We start from the raw sequence: 20682 nt of genomic DNA, 5'->3' as shown, positions 1-20682 counted from the left end.
TTTCTATTCCATGACATCCACTCAGGAGTGTTTGGTGAATCCCAATGCTTTTAAAATGGACCTGCTCAACATTTGTTTCAGTCACTGAACCTCGTTTGTGCAATTCCTTCTCTGCTGTTCGAAAAAAACTTTTCCATTGATGGGGAACAAAAGTCACAAATTAACTTTTTCATTTGGAAAAGAAAACCTTTATTGATGTGTTATAATATTGATGCATTAGTATATTTATATAATAAAGTTATTTTCAGAACAGATATTCCTCAATTTCACAGTTCCCTTGAACATCAATAATGGCTTAAATCATAACCATTCAATTATTATAATTTAAATGATCCATTAAAATTAGTTCAATGGGCACTTCAATTAATTTTTGATACACACATGAAGAATATTGATACATGTAGAGATGTCTTTACAGAGAGATAGACATCACCTATTTATGTTCTCCAGAGATGCTGCCTGACCAGCTGAGTTATTCCAGCATGTTGTGTCTTTTTTTTTGTTGTAAACCAGCATCTGCAGTTCCTTGTGTCTACGAGGTCTTTAAAATCTATTCTGAAAACTAGTTTCAGTCAAGGTAGCAAAATTGAAAAAGTACATCTTCGGTTTCACAAATTCAAACATGCAGTCCTGTTATTTTCTGCAATACAATAAATATCTCATTCAAAAATTAAATGCAAGGGAGAACCATCACAATTGCCTATGCACTTGTTTTCTAATCTATGATTTAGTTTCCGTATGTTTAACCTGAGGTAGGCTCAAGAGAGATCAACTGCATTTGTGCAAGTCAAATCTAACTTTATCAGGCCTACAGCCTCAGCAGCAGGTGAAAGGGACCCAGCCTCCCAGAGCAGCCAGTTTGGAGCGCCAGTGAGTCAAAATGCAGTCTTTGGTCAATTATAGGCTTTGATGAAGAGGGTGAACAGGAACAAGGTATAGTGTTTCAGGCGGGTATATTTTAAAGAGTGCAGTTATGGTCATCACTGGAGTGGTATGATGGAAGTTGATAAAGTCATGAGATGCATATAATGGGTGGGGGACAGCACAAACCTTTTCCCCAGGGTGGAAATGTCAAATGCTAGAGATGAGACGGACAACGTTTAAAGTTTAAATTGTCTGGGTACGTTTTATTTTGAAACACTGAATGTGGTAGGTACCAGGAACACACTGCCAGCGATGGTGGTGGAAGCAGATACCATATTGGCGTTTGAGAGGCTTTTAGATAGACACATGAATATGGAGGGAATGGAGTGATATGGATCAGGTTCAGGGAGAAGAGGTTAGTTTAATCTGGCATCATGTTCGACACAGACATTTTAGGTCGTAGAGCCTGTTCCTGATCTGTACTTTATTTGTTTAGTTTTGTTTAATATTGTGTCCACACTCTTCGCCATATTAATATCCTTGTATTGCTATCTTTCCAGAGAATCAAGTACCACCTTTCCCTACAAAATGTTGATTGTCACAAACGTTTTCCCTGCCTTTACGTGGATTCGTTTAGCACCTCTAAAAGTAGCACAACCTGAGATTAATGTCAAAGGCTCCAATTGAATCAGGTCTGTCTGGTAGCTTGAAACTACTGGAATAAAGCAGCTTCCAGGGTTATATTCCCTGGATTTGTGTTGTTCCATCTTAAGTTCAGCACAAGCTTCGTGACTGATGTGGCACATCTGTCAGCTGCGCTAGTTTCTCGAGTGTTATACTGTGGTGTCCACCTATCTGAACCATAAAATACATTGTTCTCATTGATCTGACTCAAACATTCCCAGAGCCTTTGACTAATATTCATTAATATAGATACTTTTCAGTCTTAGACAACTGATACAAACTCAAAAATAAGTTTACAAGTTCTCATTTCTTTGGGAAATAGTAAATATTTAAATATAGTTTAGTCGGTTCATTGTCACGTGTGCAGAGGTACAGTGAAAAGCTTTTTTGTTGCGTGCTAACCAGTCAGTGGAAAGACTCTACATGATTATGGCCGTCCACAGTGTACAGATACGGGGTAAAGGATGAAGGATAAAGTACAGTATAATCTGATTAAAGACCATCCGAGGGTCTCCAATGAGGTAGATGGGATCCGTTTTCTAGTTGGTGATAGGATTGTTCAGTTGCCTGATGAGAGCTGGGAAGAAACTGTCCCTGAATCTGGAGGTGTGCGTTTTCACACTTCCGTACCTCTTGCCTGATGGAGAGGAAAGAGAGGGTGACTGGGGTGACTGGTCCTTGATTATGCTGGTGGCCTTGCCAAGGCAGCGTGAGGTGTAGATGGAGTTCAATGGAAGGGAGGTTGGTTTGTGTGATGGTCTGGGCTGCGTCCACAATTCGTAAAATCTGCAGGAACGTTTGATGGGATCACCCTCAGGTTAATAATGTTTAGTAATGAACCTGGTCATCGCTGGTTCCAATCACCCAAACTCTTACTGGTTCAAATCCTTCTCTACTTATGACTCTTGCCCTGGAAATCAAGGCAAGGCAAGTTCAATGACCTACTTTCCTGTACTTATTTAACTTTAGTTTAACGTTTACGTCACGTGTGCTGAGGTACAGCAAAAAGCTTTGTTTTGCATGCTATCCAATCGTATCAGATAATAATATTCATAAATACAATCAAGTCAACCTCAAGTACAATAGGAAGAGCAAATGGGAAGATACAGAGTGCAGAATATAGTTCTCAGCATCGTAGTTCTCAGAATATAGTTCTCAGCGCACCAGTTCCACAGGCAAAGTTCAATGTCTGCAATGGGATAGAGGTAAATCAGACAGTACCCTGGCTTATGGAAAGACCATTCAGGAGCCTGATAATAGAGGGGAAGAAGCCGCTCCTGAGAGAAGCTGTTCCTGACTGAAGAATTTAATTATTTGAAACAATTTAATATTTTTGTCCACCAGATATATTTAGAAATATAAATCAAACTTTTGACAGGAGACATTTTGACTGTCTTGACTCTGAAAGTTCCAGGGTTGGGCCGTAGATGGCAGTGTGGCCTCACCATCTTGTTCAGTGATCACTCAGCCCAGTTCGGTTGGACACACAGGTCTGCACCAGACCAGTGAGACGATGGGATCAAGTCCAGGCCACGGGTTGCATTGAGCACAATCTGTCCCACCTCGTCTTCAACCAGTGTTATGAACACCTGCTGCCTCTCTCACTCTTTTCTTACTCCATACTTTGTCAGGACGAAGAAGGGTCTCGACCCGAAACGTCACCCCATTCCTTTCCTCCAGAGATGCTGCCTGTCCCACTGAGTTACTCCACAGCTTTTTGTGTCTATCTTTGGCAGGACCCTATATTTTGCTGGAGCCCACTGCTAATACAGAGTATGTCTCTTTGGACAGGTAGAAGCACAAACACACAAGAACAACTCCAACATGTTTGGACAGTGAGGTAGAGGCTTTCCCCTGGTTTTCTTTACTGTCACAAGTTTTGTTTAGTTTTACTTTAGACATGTGGGGTGGATATAGGCCTTTCGGCCCACCGAGTCCGCACCGACCAGTGATCACCCCTGTGCACTAACCTGCACACACACTAGGGACACTTTTACAACTTACCAAAGCCAATGACCCTAAACCCTGCACGTCTTTGGAATGTAGGAGGAAACTGGAGCACCTGGAAAAAGCCCACAGTCACAGGGAGAATGTAAAAACTCCGTACAGACAGCACCCATAGTCAGGATCAAACTCTGGGGCTGTAAAGCAGCAACTCTACCGCTGCGCCACTAAATTAATCTGTAGATTCTTCAGCATGTGAACCAGATTATTAACTAATTCTGCCATTCAGTTCCCTACCCAGTGTTAAAGATAACAGATAAAAAGATTAGTTGCCCTACCATACACTACATGATGAAATCAGCAAACGCACTCATACAGATGAATATCTTTAAAAAAAATACACTGCAGATGCTGTGAATTGGAAATCAAAAATTGCTGGAAACACTCCAGAGTTATCGTTTCAGATCATTTACAATATCTCTTTTTCCTAACTCACAGATGATGCTTAACCAGATACATATTATGCATCAGTTTATTAAATGAATGTCAGAAACAGAAGTAGCCATTTTCCCCTCATGCTAGCTCCAGCGATCAATAAGACAACATTTGATCTTTCAGCTCAGCACCATTTTCCTGCACTAACCCTATGCCGCTACATTTGTAGAGCCCTAGGGGCGGCACAGTGACGCAGCGGTAGAGTTGCTGCCTTACAGCGCCAGAGACCCTGGTTCAATCCTGACTGCTGGTGCTGTCTGCACGGAGTTTGCACGTTCTCCCCGTGACCGCGTGCATTTTCCCCGGGTGCGGATTCCTCCCACACACCAAAGATAATAGACAATAGGTGCAGGAGGAGGCCATTCGGCCCTTCGAGCCAGCACCGCCATTCAATGTGATCATGGCTGATCATTCTCAATCAGTACCCCGTTCCTGCCTTCTCCCCATACCCCTTGACTCCACTATCCTTAGGAGCTCTATCTAGCTCTCTCTTGAATGCATTCAGAGAATTGGCCTCCACTGCCTTCTGAGGCAGAGAATTCCACAGATTCACAACTCTCTGACTGAAAAAGTTTTTCCTCGGACATGCACGTTGATTGGCTTTGGTGAAAATTGTAAATTGTTCCTAGTGTGTAGGATAGTGTTAGTGTACAGGGCGATCGCTGGTCGGCACGAACTCGGTGGGCCCAGGGCCTGTTTCCGCGCTGTTTCTCTAAACTAAACCAAAATGAACATAGAGTTACACAGCACGGAGAAGGCTTTTTGTCCCAACGTGCAAGTCGACCACCTCATGCATGATCTTATACCCTCATGATCTTATACACCTCCATAAGATCATCCCTCGGCATCTTATGCTCCAAGGAATAAAGTACTCCATTCAGCCCAGGCCCTCAAGTCCTGGCCACATTTTTTGAATAATCAAAAATCAATCAATATCGGACATGAGCATGTTGAGCAAATGAGTCCCCACAGAACCTTCTTTGATAGAGAATGCCAAAGATTAACCATCTCTATGTGAAGAAATTCCTTCTCTCATCAGTCCTGAATGGTCCAACCCTTATTTTTGAGACTGTGATCCTTACTTATTTATGTTTGAGATCTTTCCATTGATATATCTTCACTTGTTCTGCTCGGCACCTTGAAATTGTGCTTGTGAAACTCCTCGGAAATTTGGAGAAAGGTCTTTCCCTTTGTTTCTGGAAGGAAGAGTCCAATGAATAAAGCGCAGAGGGAACAGAGACACACGAACAGCACGTAACAGGCACTGCCCAGTCCTTCCTGAAAGACAAGAAGACACGGTGACTGCAGCAGAACAGACCATAATAGCAGCAAGGCTACTATGTCATTTACTATCTTCTATTCTCCTTGTGCCTAATTAGACGTGTCTGATTTTTCTCCTCATATTGGGAACATTTTCTTGTGATTTCTTGGGGACATTCAAAACTATCTCGGTGTCTGGCTTTTTGGGTGGGCTTTCATTCCCTGCTGAAAGCTGCTCATATTTGACCTTCCCTCAACAGAGCATGGTTCATCTACCACTCCACCATTCCCTACACTTCTTTTCATCCAGTTTCCTGCATGGGTTCGATCCCGACTATGGGTGCTGTCTGTACGGAATTTGTACATTCTCCCCGTGACCGCGTGGGTTTTCTCCAAGATCTTCGGGTTCATCCCACACTCCAAAGATGCACAGGTTTGTAGGTTAATCGGCTTGGTATAAATGTAAATTGCCCCTAGTGTGTGTAGAATAGTGCTAGTGTGCGGAAAACCGCTGGTCGGTGCGGAGTCGGTGAGTCAATGGGCCTGTTTCTGCGCTGTATCTCTAAACTAAACTCAAAATAAGATTTGTCACAATATTAAAATTAAAGATCGGCTACATTCATGATACTTACAATGAGGAATGGGAAAGTTAACCCAACTATAATGAAATTTGTCCAGAAAAGGCAGCCGTTGATCATGTAAGCTGCAGGTCTTGCAGTCTGGTCAAAGATCTCCATTGGAATGATCCCCGACACTCCAGCTAAGGATGGAGAAATCATAATAGAGTAACACTGAACCAAGGCATCAGTAACTCCCTGCAATTATTCAGACTCTACTCTTTACCACGTGCAGGTAAAGATGAACACCATATCACATGAAAATGGACACTAAGTGCTGGAGTAACTCAGTGGGACAGGCAGCATCTCTGGAGGGAAGGAATGGGTGACATTTCGGGTCGAGGCCCTTCTTCAGACTAAGAGTCAGGGGAGAGGGAAATGAGATATGGATGGGTGCAAAGAACATTTAAAGTGTGAAAAGAACAGACCAAAGCAGACGATGGTTAGGGAAATGTACAATGGTTAATTGTTGGAGGCGACAACGAGACCTATCACAAGACTTGCATCATTAGCCACACCAACTGTTGTGTTGGGAACAAAACTGCAGATGCTGGTTGAAATCAAAGGTAGATACAAAATGCTGGAGTAACTCAGCGGGTCAGGCTGCATCTCGGGAGAGAAGGAATGGGTGACCTTTCGGGTCGAGACCCTTTTTCAGACTGATCGGTCTAAGAAACTCTGCACTTACAACAACTGGGTCTTGAAAATGGCGCCAAATCTGGCGATCAGTCTGAAGAAGGGTCTCGATCCGGAATGTCACCCATTCCTTCTCTCCCGAGATGTTGCCTGACCCGCTGAGTTACTCCAGCATTTTTGTCTACCAACTGTTGTGTTAATCTGCAGCCTTCTAGACACAAGTTATGACACTTCTATATCACAAAGCGGAGAAATTTCAACATGAGGCAATAGATTATACAAACACTCCCCTACTTACTCAATAGGCAATTTACGTAAGCATGCATAAGGAATTCTGCACTCAATCAAAGCAGTTTGTAATTTCCACAACCTTGTACCATCGGTCAAGTTTACATCGGGAACAAGGCAGCAATGGCGGAGGTGCCTACCCAGAAGGCATCGTGCCTCTGAAAGTGCCCCAAATGTGAGATGGAACTCAAGCTGGCATTGGCAGAGGTGCTTACCCAGAAGGCCACTCACCACAGTAAAAGCCCCAACAACAAGATGGAACTCAAGCCAGCAATGGCCGCCATACTTACCCACAAGGCTGTGTGCCCTGGATGCAGCCAGACGCCACTGAGACAGTTAAAATTCTTAAGGGGTTGGAGAGGCTAGATGCGGGAAGATTGTTCCCGATGTTGGGGGAGTCCAGAACCAGGGGTCACAGCTTAAGGATAAGGGGGAAGTCTTTTAGGACCGAGATGAGAAAACATTTCTTCACACAGAGAGTGGTGAATCTGTGGAATTCTCTGCCACAGAAGGTAGTTGAGGCCAGTTCATTGGCTATATTTAAGAGGGAGTTAGATGTGGCCCTTGTGGCTAAAGGGATCAGGGGGTATGGAGAGAAGGCAGGTACAGGTTAGAGCTGGATGATCAGCCATGATCATATTGAATGGCAGTGCAGGCTCGAAGGGCCGAATGGCCTACTCCTGCACCTATTTTCTATGTTTCTATGTTAATACTCTCAGTGGGTTATTTTGGGCAGGGGATAGAGATGGTGATTCCAACTTACGTAAATTCTGACTTACGCAAGGGTTCAGGGGACGTAACCCTTACATGAGTCAGGGAATGCCTGTATTTATTTATTAAAAATCCGACTAATGAGTTAGAGGAAAGCAGGGAATATTCTCAGAGCAAGTGTTTGTACTCAGAAAACAAAGTCTATTTAAAGCGCGTAGGAAACTGAAACTATAGCTAAAATAAGATACAAAATGCTGGAGTAACTCAGCGGGTCAGGCAACGTCTCTGGAATAAAGAAATAGGTGACATTTCAGGTCGAGACTCTTCCTCAGACACCTTTCAGCCGATAGCTACTTCTCCCTAAAAATTGGAGTAATTTCACCAGAAAAACAGTGAGTAAAGGATGGCTGTGTACAAAATGTGCACATAAAACTAATTACTGCTCTGTGGTCACGGAGATCCAATTATCTCCATTTTGCCCGATTTAACTTTCGTCTTCACCTGAACTCTACAAGAATCTCTTGCTTACATTGCAGTTTTGAAGGGCTCATTTCTTTTCGAGATACAGCATGGAAACAGACCCTTTGGCGCATTGGGCCCATGCCGATCATCGATCACCCGTTCACTCCAGTTTAACGTTATCCCACTTTCTCATCCACTCCCTACACACTAAGGGCAATTTACAGAGGGCCAATTAACCTACAAACCTGCATCTCTTGGAGATGTGGGAGGAAACCGGAGCATGGAAACCCATGCGGTCACAGGGAGAACGTGCAAACTCCACACAGACAGCGCCCGAGGTCAGGATCGAACCCGGGTCTCTGGCGCTGTGAGACAGCAACTCCACCAGCTGCGCCGCCGTGCGTCACGGTGAAACAACCAGCTTTTTGTCCTAAACACAGCATGTATTTTCACAACATTTACATTTTTCTTTACATACTGTAATACAGCGACTTACCTGGTCCAATTCCAAAGCTTAAGATGGATGCAAAGATGCAGATCACACTCACATACGGCATCCAGCTAATCTTGCCCTAATTCAAGACAGAAATGCATTTGTTAGACATGCAGAGCTTAGCTTTGCAACTAATCATTGGGCGAGTTAATCTAACTGTATAAATGAAAACATACTAAGATCAGATTCACAGCTCTTAATTAAATACGAGTTTCTTTCTTTGTGACAGCTAACCCACCCAGTGTCAGATCCAGGCTCAATTCCGGTTTGAATTGGTCCGAGTTTGGATATTGGCAAGATTGCAATCATTTTAGCCTCATCCATCCATAGATAAGGGAAGGAAATCAGCATTTATCACTTTAGATACCGAAACGGTAATCGGTGGTCCAGCTGTCATTTGTTGCCATCGGGCGGATGCAAGAAAGAGGAGTAGGAACAGACCTTGAGCCTGAACTGCTCTTCACTAAGAAGGCAGCTAATCTGACCTTGACCTTAATTCCACTCCAGGAGAACCGCGGCCATAGCCGACATCAGGGGGTATGGGGAGAAGGCAGGAACGGGGTACTGATTGTGGATGATCAGCCATGATCACATTGAATGGCGGTGCTGGCTCGAAGGGTCGCATGGCCTACTCCTGCACCTATTGTCTATTGTCTATCAGGCCTGGCTCGCCTGCCGTGAAACCGGGATCCTGCCGGGGAGGAAAGCCGCCGAGCCCGACCCCTGCTCGCTCCATGGAGCGGCGAGGAGGGGGTCGGAGTGTGACGGAGGGCCAGCGAGCAGATCGGCTGTGGGAAGCAATGCCCAACCTCCATGGTGGAGTGGGCCGCTGGAGGCTCTGCAGCAGCCTGGGGCTCGGCTGGACCGGGAACCGCTCCAAGAGGCCGAGCACGTGGACCAGACACGACCTGCAGCGGCACGGAGCGGTGGGGCACGCTTGGCCAGGCCGACCCTGCAATGCCACCAGGACAAAGGGTCTTCATGGTCAGGTTAAGAACTCTATACCTTGACAACTGGGACTTGAAAATGGCGCCCAAATTGGCGACTCTGTATTCTGACTCAGTGTGCTACGACTATATACCTGGACTGTACCTGAGATGCTTATTTAAGATGCACCTAAGTGCATATGCATTGTGATACTTGTACTGAACTGTACGCAAAAATGGGTTTCACTGTACCTGTGACAAATAAAGTACCATTGAACTTTCCTGCGTTTCTGAAACTTCTGACTATTCTGCACTCTCCACCTCTGCTGTGAATATATGTAATAACTCATTCTCCACAGCCCTCTGAGGTGCAGAATTCCTAAGAAATAACACTGTGAAAGAAGAAATACATCCTGACCTTCATCTTGTGTCAGCAGTCTCATTCCGACAGTACCACCTTTAGCTCTAGATTCCGCCCCATGGGGAAATCTCAGATTCCGCCCTGCCAAGCTTGCTCAGTATCTCTCATGTTTCAATAAGACGACTTCTCATTCTCCAAAGCCCAATCTATAACCTTTGCTCATAAACAACCCTTCTTCAGACTCTCGGTCTGGAACTGGAAGATTGGAACTCCTACATGGTCACTCAGGAAGCCTGTTCCTCCCTGTAGTCTGAGAGTAAACAGTAGTGTGTCAGAAGGAACTTCAGATGCCGGTTTAAACCGAAGATAGACACAAAAAGCTGGTGTAACTCAGCGGGACAGGCAGCATCTCTGGAGAGAAGGAATGGGTGATGTTTCGAAACATCTAGACCCTTTGAAACGTCACCCATTCCTTCTCCCCAGAGATGCTGCCTGTCCCGCTGAGTTACTCCAGCATTTTGTGTGAGTCTGAGGGTAAATAGTAACTGGGCCTGGAATCCAGGTGGGTTGAGGCGACGATCGGCGGAGTCATCGGTCACGGCCCAAGGGCGGCCGATGAGCGGGTAAAGGTCGGTGGTGGTGGTGGCAGCAGTGGCAGTGACTGGCGCAGCCTGGAAGCGGCAGGAGGGGGCAGTGTGGGCTGGGGGTGGCATCAGCAACCAGGCAGCCTGACCTGCCATCGGCAGCCTGGTATGGCTACCAGGCCATGTGTAGCCTGGCAGCCATGTGCCTGGGTACACATCGGCTGAAGGAGCAGCCGGTGTAACTAAAGTCTGTTAGAAAGCGATCTGTAATAATGAGGATTTACTCTATTGACAAAGTGAGTTGAAGTCACTGACTCTCTGATGGCATTGATTTAGTACCATACAAATCCACCACTATTTACTCTTGGACGACAGGAAGGAACAGCATAGTGCTTGACAGTACCGGGCCTGTACTCGCTGGAGTTTAGAAGGTTGAGGGGAGACCTCATTGAAACTTAAGAGAATAATGGAAGGCATAGAGTGGATGTGGAAAGGATGTTTCCACTGGTGGGAGAGTCTAGGACCAGAGGTCATAGCCTCAGTACTAAAGGGCGCTCTTTTAGAAAGGAGGTGAGGAAGAACTTTAGTCAGAGGGTAGTTAATCTGTGGAACTCGTTGCCACAGTGGGCTGTGGAGGCCAAGTCAGTGGATATTTTTTAAGGCACAGATAGACAAATTCTTGATTAGAACGATTTCAAGGCTTATGGGGAGAAGGCAGGAAAATGGGATTAGGAAGCAGAGATCTTCCAAGATTGACTGGCAGCGTTGACACAATGGGCCGAATGGCCTAATTTTACTATAACTTGTGAATAGGATTCCCGAGCAACAAGGTAGGAGTTCCAATCTTCCACAGATGTGACTAATTCTATCAGGTTCACTGCTGGATTCCTGGCGGTGTCCAGCTGATTCCTTCCCGTTTCCCAGGAAGAAATCAGCCAGTTGGACCTCCAATAGATTAACTGTAATGAGTGGGAATGCTGCATTGCCTTCATGTCATGTCATTGTTTTAAGTTGCTTCTTGCTTAAAGGTTTTGGTTTTATTTTACTTACAATAATTGTTTTAATGAATTTTAATATAGTTGTCGCATTATGATTAACCTATAATAGTTTTTTTTTTCAAGTGTTGAAAGTTTATATATGTCTGAGACACCAATTTTCAGGCGGCGTCGACAGCCAGTTAAGCCTGGAATCATCTAAGCTCGTGTACAATCAAGCTCAAGCCAAGGCTGTAGTTAGGAAAGGGAGACAGTCATTTAATCCGTACAAAATCATCATCGGGTGGATGCAGTCTCTTGCCAAGAGTAGGTGGATCGAGGACAAGGGGACATAGGTTTAAGGTGAAGGGGGAAAAGATTTGAGAGGAATCTGAGGGATTTTCTTTTCACACAAAGGGTGGTGGGTGTATGGAATGAGTTGCCGGAGGAGGTAGGTGAGGCAGGAACTACCCCAACATTTAAGAAACAGTTAGGCAGGAACATGGATAGAATAGGTTTGGAGGGATATGGGCCAAACGTGTGCAGGTGGGACTTGTGTAGCTGGGACATGTTGGCCGGCGTGGGCAAGTTGTGCCGAAGGGCCTGCTTCCACGCTGTTTCATTCTCGGACTCTATTTGAAATGATACCGGTTTTGGACCCGAGATGAAAGACAATGACTTTGATCTTTCAAATGATTGGGCAGCACAGTGGCACAGCTGGTCGACCTGCTGCCTCACAGCACGAGAGACTCGCATTCGATCCTGACCTCAGGTGCTGTCTGTGCGGAGTTTGCACGTTCTCCCTGTGACCGCGTGGGTTTCCTCCGGGTGTGTTCCTCTTTCTTCCCCCATCCCAAAGACTTTGGCGGCTAATTGTCCCTAGTTTGTAGCGGGCCGGATAGTGGGATAGCACAGAACTACAGTGAATGGGTGATCGCTGGTCGGCCTGGACTCGGTGGGCCGACGGACCAGTTTATACGCTAAACTGAACAAAAATGAACGCTCCTCCAAGCTTGACTGTGAGACAAGCAGACTGGAAAGATAGGGGGAGTGAAAAATAGGAGAGGAGGGTTAAGAGTGGAGGTGCCGAGGTAAAGGTTGGTGAATGGAAAGACACAATCATGGAGAAATGGCAACGATGGCCATGGATTTGAGGCTACAACATGTTCAAAGATTTTGGGCTTTTCCAGGTGTTGGCGGGATTTACAACTCAGAAGGTGCTGCTTTGCACAGAGCGCCATCAAATCAGGTGGTGCTAAAGTCCTCTGCTCAAGATAAGCGTGACTTTAGTGGAAAGGTGAATTACAAACCACTTCAAAGAAGATCTAGATCCTGATAAGTAAATTAAATAACTTGGTCCAAAGTACCTCACTAACAAGGTTATTTCCTTGACTGCCTTTTCAGTTAACTGTATATCAAGTATTTGTAGTCAAAGCTTCACTGTCATTGAATGCAACCAATTACATTGATTGAACACTGGCTCTCAAAGTCAACTAAGTGGTGCTGGACATTGTGCTGAACCGAAAAAGCTTGACGCTTTTTTAGTTTTCGATTTAGATATACAACGTGGAAATGGGCCCTTAGGCTCACCACCAATCACCGAGACACTAGTTCTATCCCACAGAGCGGAGACAATTTACAGAAGCCAATTAACCAAGAAACCTGCATGTCTTTGGAGTGTGAGAGGCAATCAGAGCACCCGGAGGAAACCCACCGGGTGAACGAGCAAACTCGAGTCTCTGGAATTCTTGTCATGGGAGTCTTGGTATCAACTTGGGCGGCACGGTGGCGCAGCGGTAGAGTTGCTGCCTTACAGCGAATGCAGCGCCGGAGACTCAGGTTTGATCCTGACTATGGGCGCCGTCTGTACGGAGTTTGTACGTTCTCCCCGTGAGTTTTCTCCGAGATCTTCGGTTTCCTCCCACACTCCAAAGACGTGCAAGTATGTAGGTTAATTGACTGGGTAATATGTAAAAATTGTCTTTAGTGTGTGTAGGATAGTGTTAATGTGCGGGGATCGCTGGGCGGCGCGGACTCGGTGGGCCGAAGGGCCTGTTTCCGCACTGTATCTCTAAATCTAAAAAATCTAAATCTAAAAACTCTATTCACAACATTCTTCGCCAGTGTTCGCGTTAATGGAGGGAGAGCACAAAACGTGGAAGTGCCCCTGAAGAGGAAAACACATTCTGAAAATTCGTCAGTTCCAACCTGACTCGCCATTTAATTCGGCAAAAAGAGACTCAGACTCACTTGGAGAGTCAGTGAGATGGTGAACAATGTTCCACAGACAGCCATCATACCGTAACCTCCTATTAGCAGCGGCCGGCGCCCAACCCGATCGATGAACAGGTTCTAACAGAGGAAAGTCACATTTTAGAACAGGTCTATCATACATCTCCTGCCACAAGAAGCACTCCTGGGTCTGGCTCGACCAACCTGCCACAATCGATGATCAAGGAAATGGACGATGGTTCATTGTTGGCTATGTGGAAGGTGACAACGAGGAATACAAACAGTAACATTAATCAGGAGGACAGTGAAACTAGGAGATCTAGGGTGGGAGGAGGGACGGAGGGAGGGGAAAGCAAAGGTTACTTGAAGTTAGAGAAATCAATATTCATAATCTTCCCCTCAGCCAACAATGAACCATTGTACATTTCCTTGATCGTCGTCTGCTGTCCTTTTCACACCTCACCCTTCCCTACCTCTAATTTCCCTCTCCCCTGACCCTCAGTCTGAAGAAGGGTCTCGACCCAAAAGATCACCCATTCTTTCTCTCCAGAGATGCTGTCTGTCCCGCTGAGTTACTCCAGCATTTTGTGTCGATCGACTTACAAATTCACGGATGACACCACCATAGAGGGCCGAATATCAAATAATGATGAGACGGACTACAGGTAGGAGATTGAGAACCTCGTAACCTGGTGTCAAGGCAAGAACCTTTCTCTCAATGACAGCAGGGCAAAGGAGAGTGGTCGACTTCAGGAAGCGACGCGGTACACACGACCCGGTTTACATTAAGGGCGCCGGAGTAGAGATGGTCAAAAGCTTCACGTTCCTAGGAGTAAATATCACCGCAACTTATCCTGGACGAGCCATGTCGAAGCATTGACCGAGAAACCGCACCAACGCATCTACTTCCTTAGAAGGCTTAGGAAGTTCCTTAAAGGCTTAGGCATGTCCCCAACAACTCCCACCAACTTCTACATTTGCTCTGTAGAAAGCATTTTATCAGGATACATCACAGCATGGTTTGGAAACAGTTCCATCCAAGACCGCAAGAAATCGCAGAGAATTGTCCGCGCAGCCCAGACCATCACGCAAACAAACCTCCAGGCCACTGACTCCATCTACACTTCACGCTGCCTCGCCCAGGCCAGCAGCATCATCAAGGACCAGTCTCATCCCCGGTCACTCCCTCTTCCCCCTCTCCCATCAGGCAAGAGGTGCAGAAGTGTGAAAACGCACACCTCCAGATTCAGGGACAGTTTCTTCCCAGCTGTGATCAGGCAGCCGAACCATCCTATCACCAACCGCAGAGAGGTCCTGAGCCGCCATCTACTTCATTAGAAACACTCAGGCTATCTTTAATCGGACTTAACCTTGCACTAATTGTTATTGCCTTTATGCTGTATCAGGACGCTGTGGTGGGCTTGATTGGAATCATGTTTAGTCTTTCTGCTGACTGGATAGCAGGCAACAAAAAGCTTTCCACTGTACGTCGGTGCACATGACAATAAACTAAACTGAACTAAACAAATAAAACTAATAAACAGTAGAAAACTAAGCATCACTTACACTTGTTAATGCAGTTATGAGCTCACAGCATCCTGTTGCAATAGTGAGGTACTGGATTTTTTCACTGGGAATTCCTGCAGCACGAAATACATAGACAGCGTAGTAATACGTCTGGTGGGAAAAGAGAAGTAAGCTCGGAATCCAGCAAAATATAACCTGCGTTTGCAAGCTAGACAGGGTAAATAATGAGTCTGAAGGGCCAGAACAGGCCACCTATCCATGTCCTCCAGAGATGCTGCCTGACCCACTTGAGTTACTGCTGCCTGACCCACTTGAGTTACTCCAGCACATTGTGTTCAATACAAGATTCCAGCGTCGGCAGTTCCTTGTGTCTACACAGAGGAATTGTTGTTCCCATATCTACTAAGCCTTGTTATACAGTGTGGTTTACTCTTTCCTGTGAATGTTAGCATGCTATATAATGTAGTTGGAGTGCTTATATTGTTATGTAATATGTCCACAAAATACTACTCGGCACAATAGACAATAGATGGCTGCGCCTGACGGCTGTGGCTCGCTGGCAGTCTGTTTGTCTTTTTTCCTTTTTTTTGTTGTTTGTGCGTCGGTGTTGGGATGGTTTTTGTTTCTGTTTTTGGCTGTGTATGTGTGGGGGGGGGGGGGGGGTGGGGGGGGGGCGGGGCGGGGGGTGGGGGAAACCTTTCTTTTATTAGGTCTCTTCCCCGGGGCGCAGCTCGGCCGCGGGGCCCTCCATCGCCCGCGGAGCCTTCCATCGCCCGGCGCGGCTCGGCCGCTGGACTTAACATCGCCGGCGCGGCTTGGCCACGGGACCTAACAGTGCCCGGCGCGGCTCGGCCGCGGGGCCTTCCATCGCCCGGTACGGCTTGGCCGCGGAACGGTTCAGCGCCCGGCGCGGCTGCGGGGCCTTCCATCGCCCGGCGCGGCTCGGCCGCTGGACTTAACATCGCCGGGACGTTTCAGTGCCCGGTGCGGCTCGGCCGCGGGGCCTTCCATCCTCTTGCGGGGGCTGTGCGTGTCGGTCGCCTCGGTAGGGGTCGAGCTGCCTGTCCGTGGGCGTGGGGGGAAGAGAGTGGAAGTTTTGTTGCCTTCCATCACAGTGAGGGGGTGTTTGGAGTCACTGTGATGGATGTTTGTGTTGGGGTCGTGTGTCCTGTGTTCTTTTCTTTTTTGTTGTGTTCTGTGACTGCTGTAATTTCGTTCGGTACCTGTACCGAATGACAATAAAGTTCTGTAACTGTAATATACGATGCATTACATACTGTAAAGGTTTATGAATTCCTATGACATACATTGTAATACATTGATACATAGACAATAGGTGCAGGCGTTCACAGGCCAATCAGCCATTCAGTGTGATCATGGCTGATCATTCACAATCAGTACCCCGTTCCTGCCTTCTCCCCATATCCCTTGATTCCACTAGTCCTAAGAGCTCTATCTAACTCTCTTTTGAATGCATCCAGTGAATCAGCCTCCACTGCCTTCTGAGTCAGAGAATTCCACAAACTCACAACTCTCTGGGTTAAAAATATATTTTCTCACCTCAGTTCTAAATAGCCGACCCCTTATTCGTAAACCATGGCCCCCTGGTTCTGGACTCCCCCAACATCGGGAACATGTTTCCTGCCTCTAGCGTATGTATTCTGTGCACTATACCGCAGGCGGCACAGTGCCGCAGCGGTAGAGTTGCTGCCTTACACCGACGGAAACCCGGGTTCGATTCTGACCACGCGTGTTGCCTGTGTAGAGTTTGTATGTTCTCCCTGTGACCGCGTGGGTTTTCTCCGGGTGCTCCGGTTTCCTCCCACATTCCAAAGACGTGCAGGTTTGTAGGTTAATTGGCTTCTGTAAATTGTCCCCAGTGTGTAGGATAGAACTAGTAGACGGGTGATTACTGGTCAGTGTGGACCAGAGGGCCTGTTTCCATGCTGTCTCTCTAAACTATACTAAACTAAACACTGTACCCTGTGATGTTCAATGTGCTGGCTTCAATAGTTCAGGTGATTTACTGCAACCTTGTTGCCACGTAGTTTGCATTTTTAAAGTACTTTTGACTCTCAAGGTCTCTTCTCATGTACTCCTCGGTAGGTGAGAGCCATGGAGTTTGTCGATTAATTGGCTTTGGTAAAGATTATAAATTGTAAGATAATGCGGCCATACCATCATACCATGGCTGGTCAGCGCGGACCCGGTGTGTCGAAGGGCCTGCTTCCGCGCTGTATGTCAAGGCTAAATCCATACACGTTTGAATGAGGTTTTACACAGCCGCTATTGCTATTGCTACTTCACATTTCCAGTGTCCAACTTGCTTTGCCCCTTAATGCTACTTACAGCGTCGTTGCCACATAACTGTATGGCACTGCCCAGCACGAAGATGATGCTGATCTGCCTTCGGAGTGCACGGTCTCGCAGCAGTTCCCACAGTCCCTTCGCGTGTTGACCTTCGAGCGCCGTTTGTTCTTCCAGCATTTCATCCATTTCTGCAGACACGTTAACGTCGCCATGCAGTCTCCTTAACGCTGGGAAAACAGAGATGGTGATGGCACTGGCAATCTGTCATATGTCAGCAGAGTCTGAAGATAAGACACAAAATGCTGCAGTAACTCAGTGCTCAGGTAGCATCTCTGGAGAAAAGGAATAGGTGACGTTTCGGGTACCTTTCTACACTAGTCCCACCTGCCTGCGTTTGGCCCATCTATATACTAAAACTCTTGTTTGTTATCTTGTTTGTGACGGAACTTCAGCCAAAACGGTACACGATAGCGCAACAATTTTAGGCCCACCTTACTCACCATTGTCACTTTAGTGATAATGCAAGTACTTTCATTGAAATCGGTGTTATATTTTTAAAGTTATTCACATTTTAAAGTTTCAAAGGAGGGGAGGGGGAGGGGAGGAGGGAGGGAGGGAGGAAGGGGGGAGTGGGGGAGAAGGGAGTTGAGGAGAGGGGGGGGGAGGAGGGGAAGGACAAAGTGCTGCACCAATGCACGAGAGGTTTGGCCCCAATGGGTCCACTTTGTCTAGTATCCCACTTTGTCCTATCCATGTACCTGTTCAAATGTTTCTTCAACGTTGCGATTGTGCCTGCCTCAACTACCTCCTCCGGCAACTCGTTCCATACACCCACCACCCTTTGTGTGAAAAAGTTACCCCCTCAGGTTCCTATTAAATCTTTTCCCCTTACCTTAAACCTATGTCCTCTGCTTCTCAATTCCCCTACTCTGGGCAAGAGACTCTGTGAATCTACCCGATCTATTCCTCTCATGATTTTGTACACGAGAGATTAAGTTCATGAGAGATTTTGTACATCAGATCACCCCTTATCCTCCTGCATTCCAAGGAATAGAATCCCAGCCTGCACAGCCTCTCCCTATAGCTAAGGTCCTCCTCCCACCCACGTTATGAGTCTGTAAACGGGTCCCGACCAAAATCGTTACCTCCCCATGTTCTCCGGGGATGCTGTCGGACCTGCTGAGTTACTCCAGCATTTTGCGTCCTTCAATGACAATGCACACTCTCTTCCCTTTGCATTTCTTACCCTTCATGCACAAGTTCTTGTCTTCCCTGTCGATCAGCAGGTACCTGGGGCTTTCCGGACACCATGGAAGAGTGGCGAGCTGGATCAAGGCTGGTAATGCGCAGGTCGACAGCAGAACAGGCCACATTGCCTCCCGGCCAAGTACCTCACTGCGAGCAGAATTAGAACACGGCTTCACTTGCTTACCAACACAAATAGTGCTACCAATACAGACAACCTACACAGCAACAGCGCATGCTAAGGATCAGCAGCGAGTTCACTACGTACTGATCATGCATAGCACAGGCTGCCACCTCCAGTCAGGCAAATGAGTCCAGTTAATTGTCACACAATCACCTACAAAGCTGCAGTTTATAAAACAGTGGTGAGAAGGGAATTACCTTTTCTGAAGGTTCAATAAAAGAAAGGACTTCAGTGATTTGAATTAGATATATATTTACCTTGTTAAAAAGCTGTTATTTTGGTCATGAAGTTCTGAATATATTCTGAATGAAGAAAGTGAATGGTATGTTGGCATTCATAGCAAGGGGATTTGAGTATAGGAGCAGGGAGGTTCTGCTGCAGTTGTACAGGGCATTGGTGAGACCACACCTGGAGTATTGCGTACAGTTTTGGTCTCCTAATCTGAGGAAAGACATTCTTGCCATAGAGGGAGTACAGAGAAGGTTCACCAGATTGATTCCTGGGATGGCAGGACTTTCATATGAAGAAAGACTGGATAGACTCGGCTTGTACTCGCTGGAATTTAGAAGATTGAGGGGGGATCTTATAGAAACGTACAAAATTCTTAAGGGGTTGGACAGGCTAGATGCAGGAAGATTGTTCCCGATGTTGGGGAAGTCCAGAACAAGGGGTCACAGTTTAAGGATAAGGGGGAAGTCTTTTAGGACCGAGATGAGAAAGTTTTTTTTCACACAGAGAGTGGTGAATCTGTGGAATTCTCTGCCACAGAAGGTAGTTGAGGCCAGTTCATTGGCTATATTTAAGAGGGAGTTAGATGTGGCCCTTGTGGCTAAAGGGATCAGGGGGTATGGAGAGAAGGCAGGTACGGGATACCGAGTTGGATGATCAGCCACGATCATATTGAATGGCGGTGCTCGAAGGGCCGAATGGCCTACTCCTGCACCTATTTTCTATGTTTCCCAAAATGAAGATGCCCTTATTTTTAAATGTTATATATGTCACCTACAGGACTTTTAGCCTTCTCTACGCTCACCAGGCACATTGCGGTTGTGTTAATGATTCTGCTGCAAATAATTGGGGGCTGTGTTTTTTCATCAAATTCCAGTCTTGAGTTGAGTTGAGTTTATTGTCACGTGTACCGAGGTACAGTGAAGAGCTTCTGTTGCGTAGTAACCAGTCAGCAGAAAGACAACACATGATTACAATCTAGCCGTCCACCGTGCAGATACACGATAAAGGGAATAACGTGAATAACATTTAGTACGAGATTAAGCCAGTAAACTCCAATCAAAGATAGTCCGAGGGGCTCCAATGAGGTAGATAGTAACTCAGATAGACACAAAAAACTGGAGTAACTCAGCGTGTCAGGCAGCATCTCGGGAGAAAAGGATTCCTTTCCATGATTCCTTTTCTGTGGAGATGCTGCCTGAACTGCTGAGTTACTCCTGTTTATTTGTGTCGATCTTCGGTTTAAACCAGCATCTGCAGTTCCTGCTTATACACCGATCAGCCAAAACATTATGACCACCTGCCTAATATGTTGTTGGTCCTCTGTGTGCTGCCAAAATAGCACTGACCCGCCGAGGCATGGACTCTACAAGACCCCTGAAGGTGTCCTGTGGTATCTGGCACCAAAGCATTAGCAGCAGATCCTTCAAGTCGTGTAAGTTGTGAGGTGGAGCCACCGTGGATCGGACTTGTCAATCCAGTACATCTCACAGATGCCCAATCGGATTGAGATCTGGAGAATTTGGAGGCCAGGGCAACACCGTGCACACTTCATCATATTCCTCAAACCATTCCCCAACAATGTGTGCAGTGTGGCAGGGCGCATTATCCTGAAAGAGGCCACTGCCATCGGGGAATGCCATTGCCATGAAGGAGT

The 20682-nt window shown here is 46.4% G+C and overlaps 1 protein-coding gene across 2 annotated transcripts in view; it reads right to left on the bottom strand.

The window, feature by feature from the left end:
- Positions 1-204: 204 nt before the first annotated feature.
- LOC144605644 (solute carrier family 2, facilitated glucose transporter member 11-like) overlaps positions 205-20682 on the bottom strand; it is a 39187-nt gene continuing 18709 nt past the window's right edge. Inside the window, exons 7-14 of one of the 2 annotated variants that reach the window (XM_078421090.1) lie at positions 18615-18763; positions 17408-17595; positions 15098-15208; positions 13550-13651; positions 8458-8533; positions 5880-6007; positions 5070-5265; positions 205-2737 (exon numbers count right to left, since the gene is read on the bottom strand). In XM_078421090.1, coding sequence (XP_078277216.1) covers positions 5074-5265; positions 5880-6007; positions 8458-8533; positions 13550-13651; positions 15098-15208; positions 17408-17595; positions 18615-18763 — 946 coding nt within the window. In that variant the 3' untranslated portion in view covers positions 205-2737; positions 5070-5073. Of the gene's footprint in view, positions 5266-5879; positions 6008-8457; positions 8534-13549; positions 13652-15097; positions 15209-17407; positions 17596-18614; positions 18764-20682 lie in introns of both variants that reach the window. The other variant, XM_078421089.1, reaches the window with a different exon arrangement.

This window comes from Rhinoraja longicauda, chromosome 25 (genome assembly GCF_053455715.1).
Source record: "Rhinoraja longicauda isolate Sanriku21f chromosome 25, sRhiLon1.1, whole genome shotgun sequence".
Lineage (NCBI taxonomy): Eukaryota > Metazoa > Chordata > Chondrichthyes > Rajiformes > Arhynchobatidae > Rhinoraja > Rhinoraja longicauda.
The sequence above is the reverse complement of the archived record's forward strand: the minus strand, read 5'-3'. Positions and strand labels throughout refer to the sequence as shown.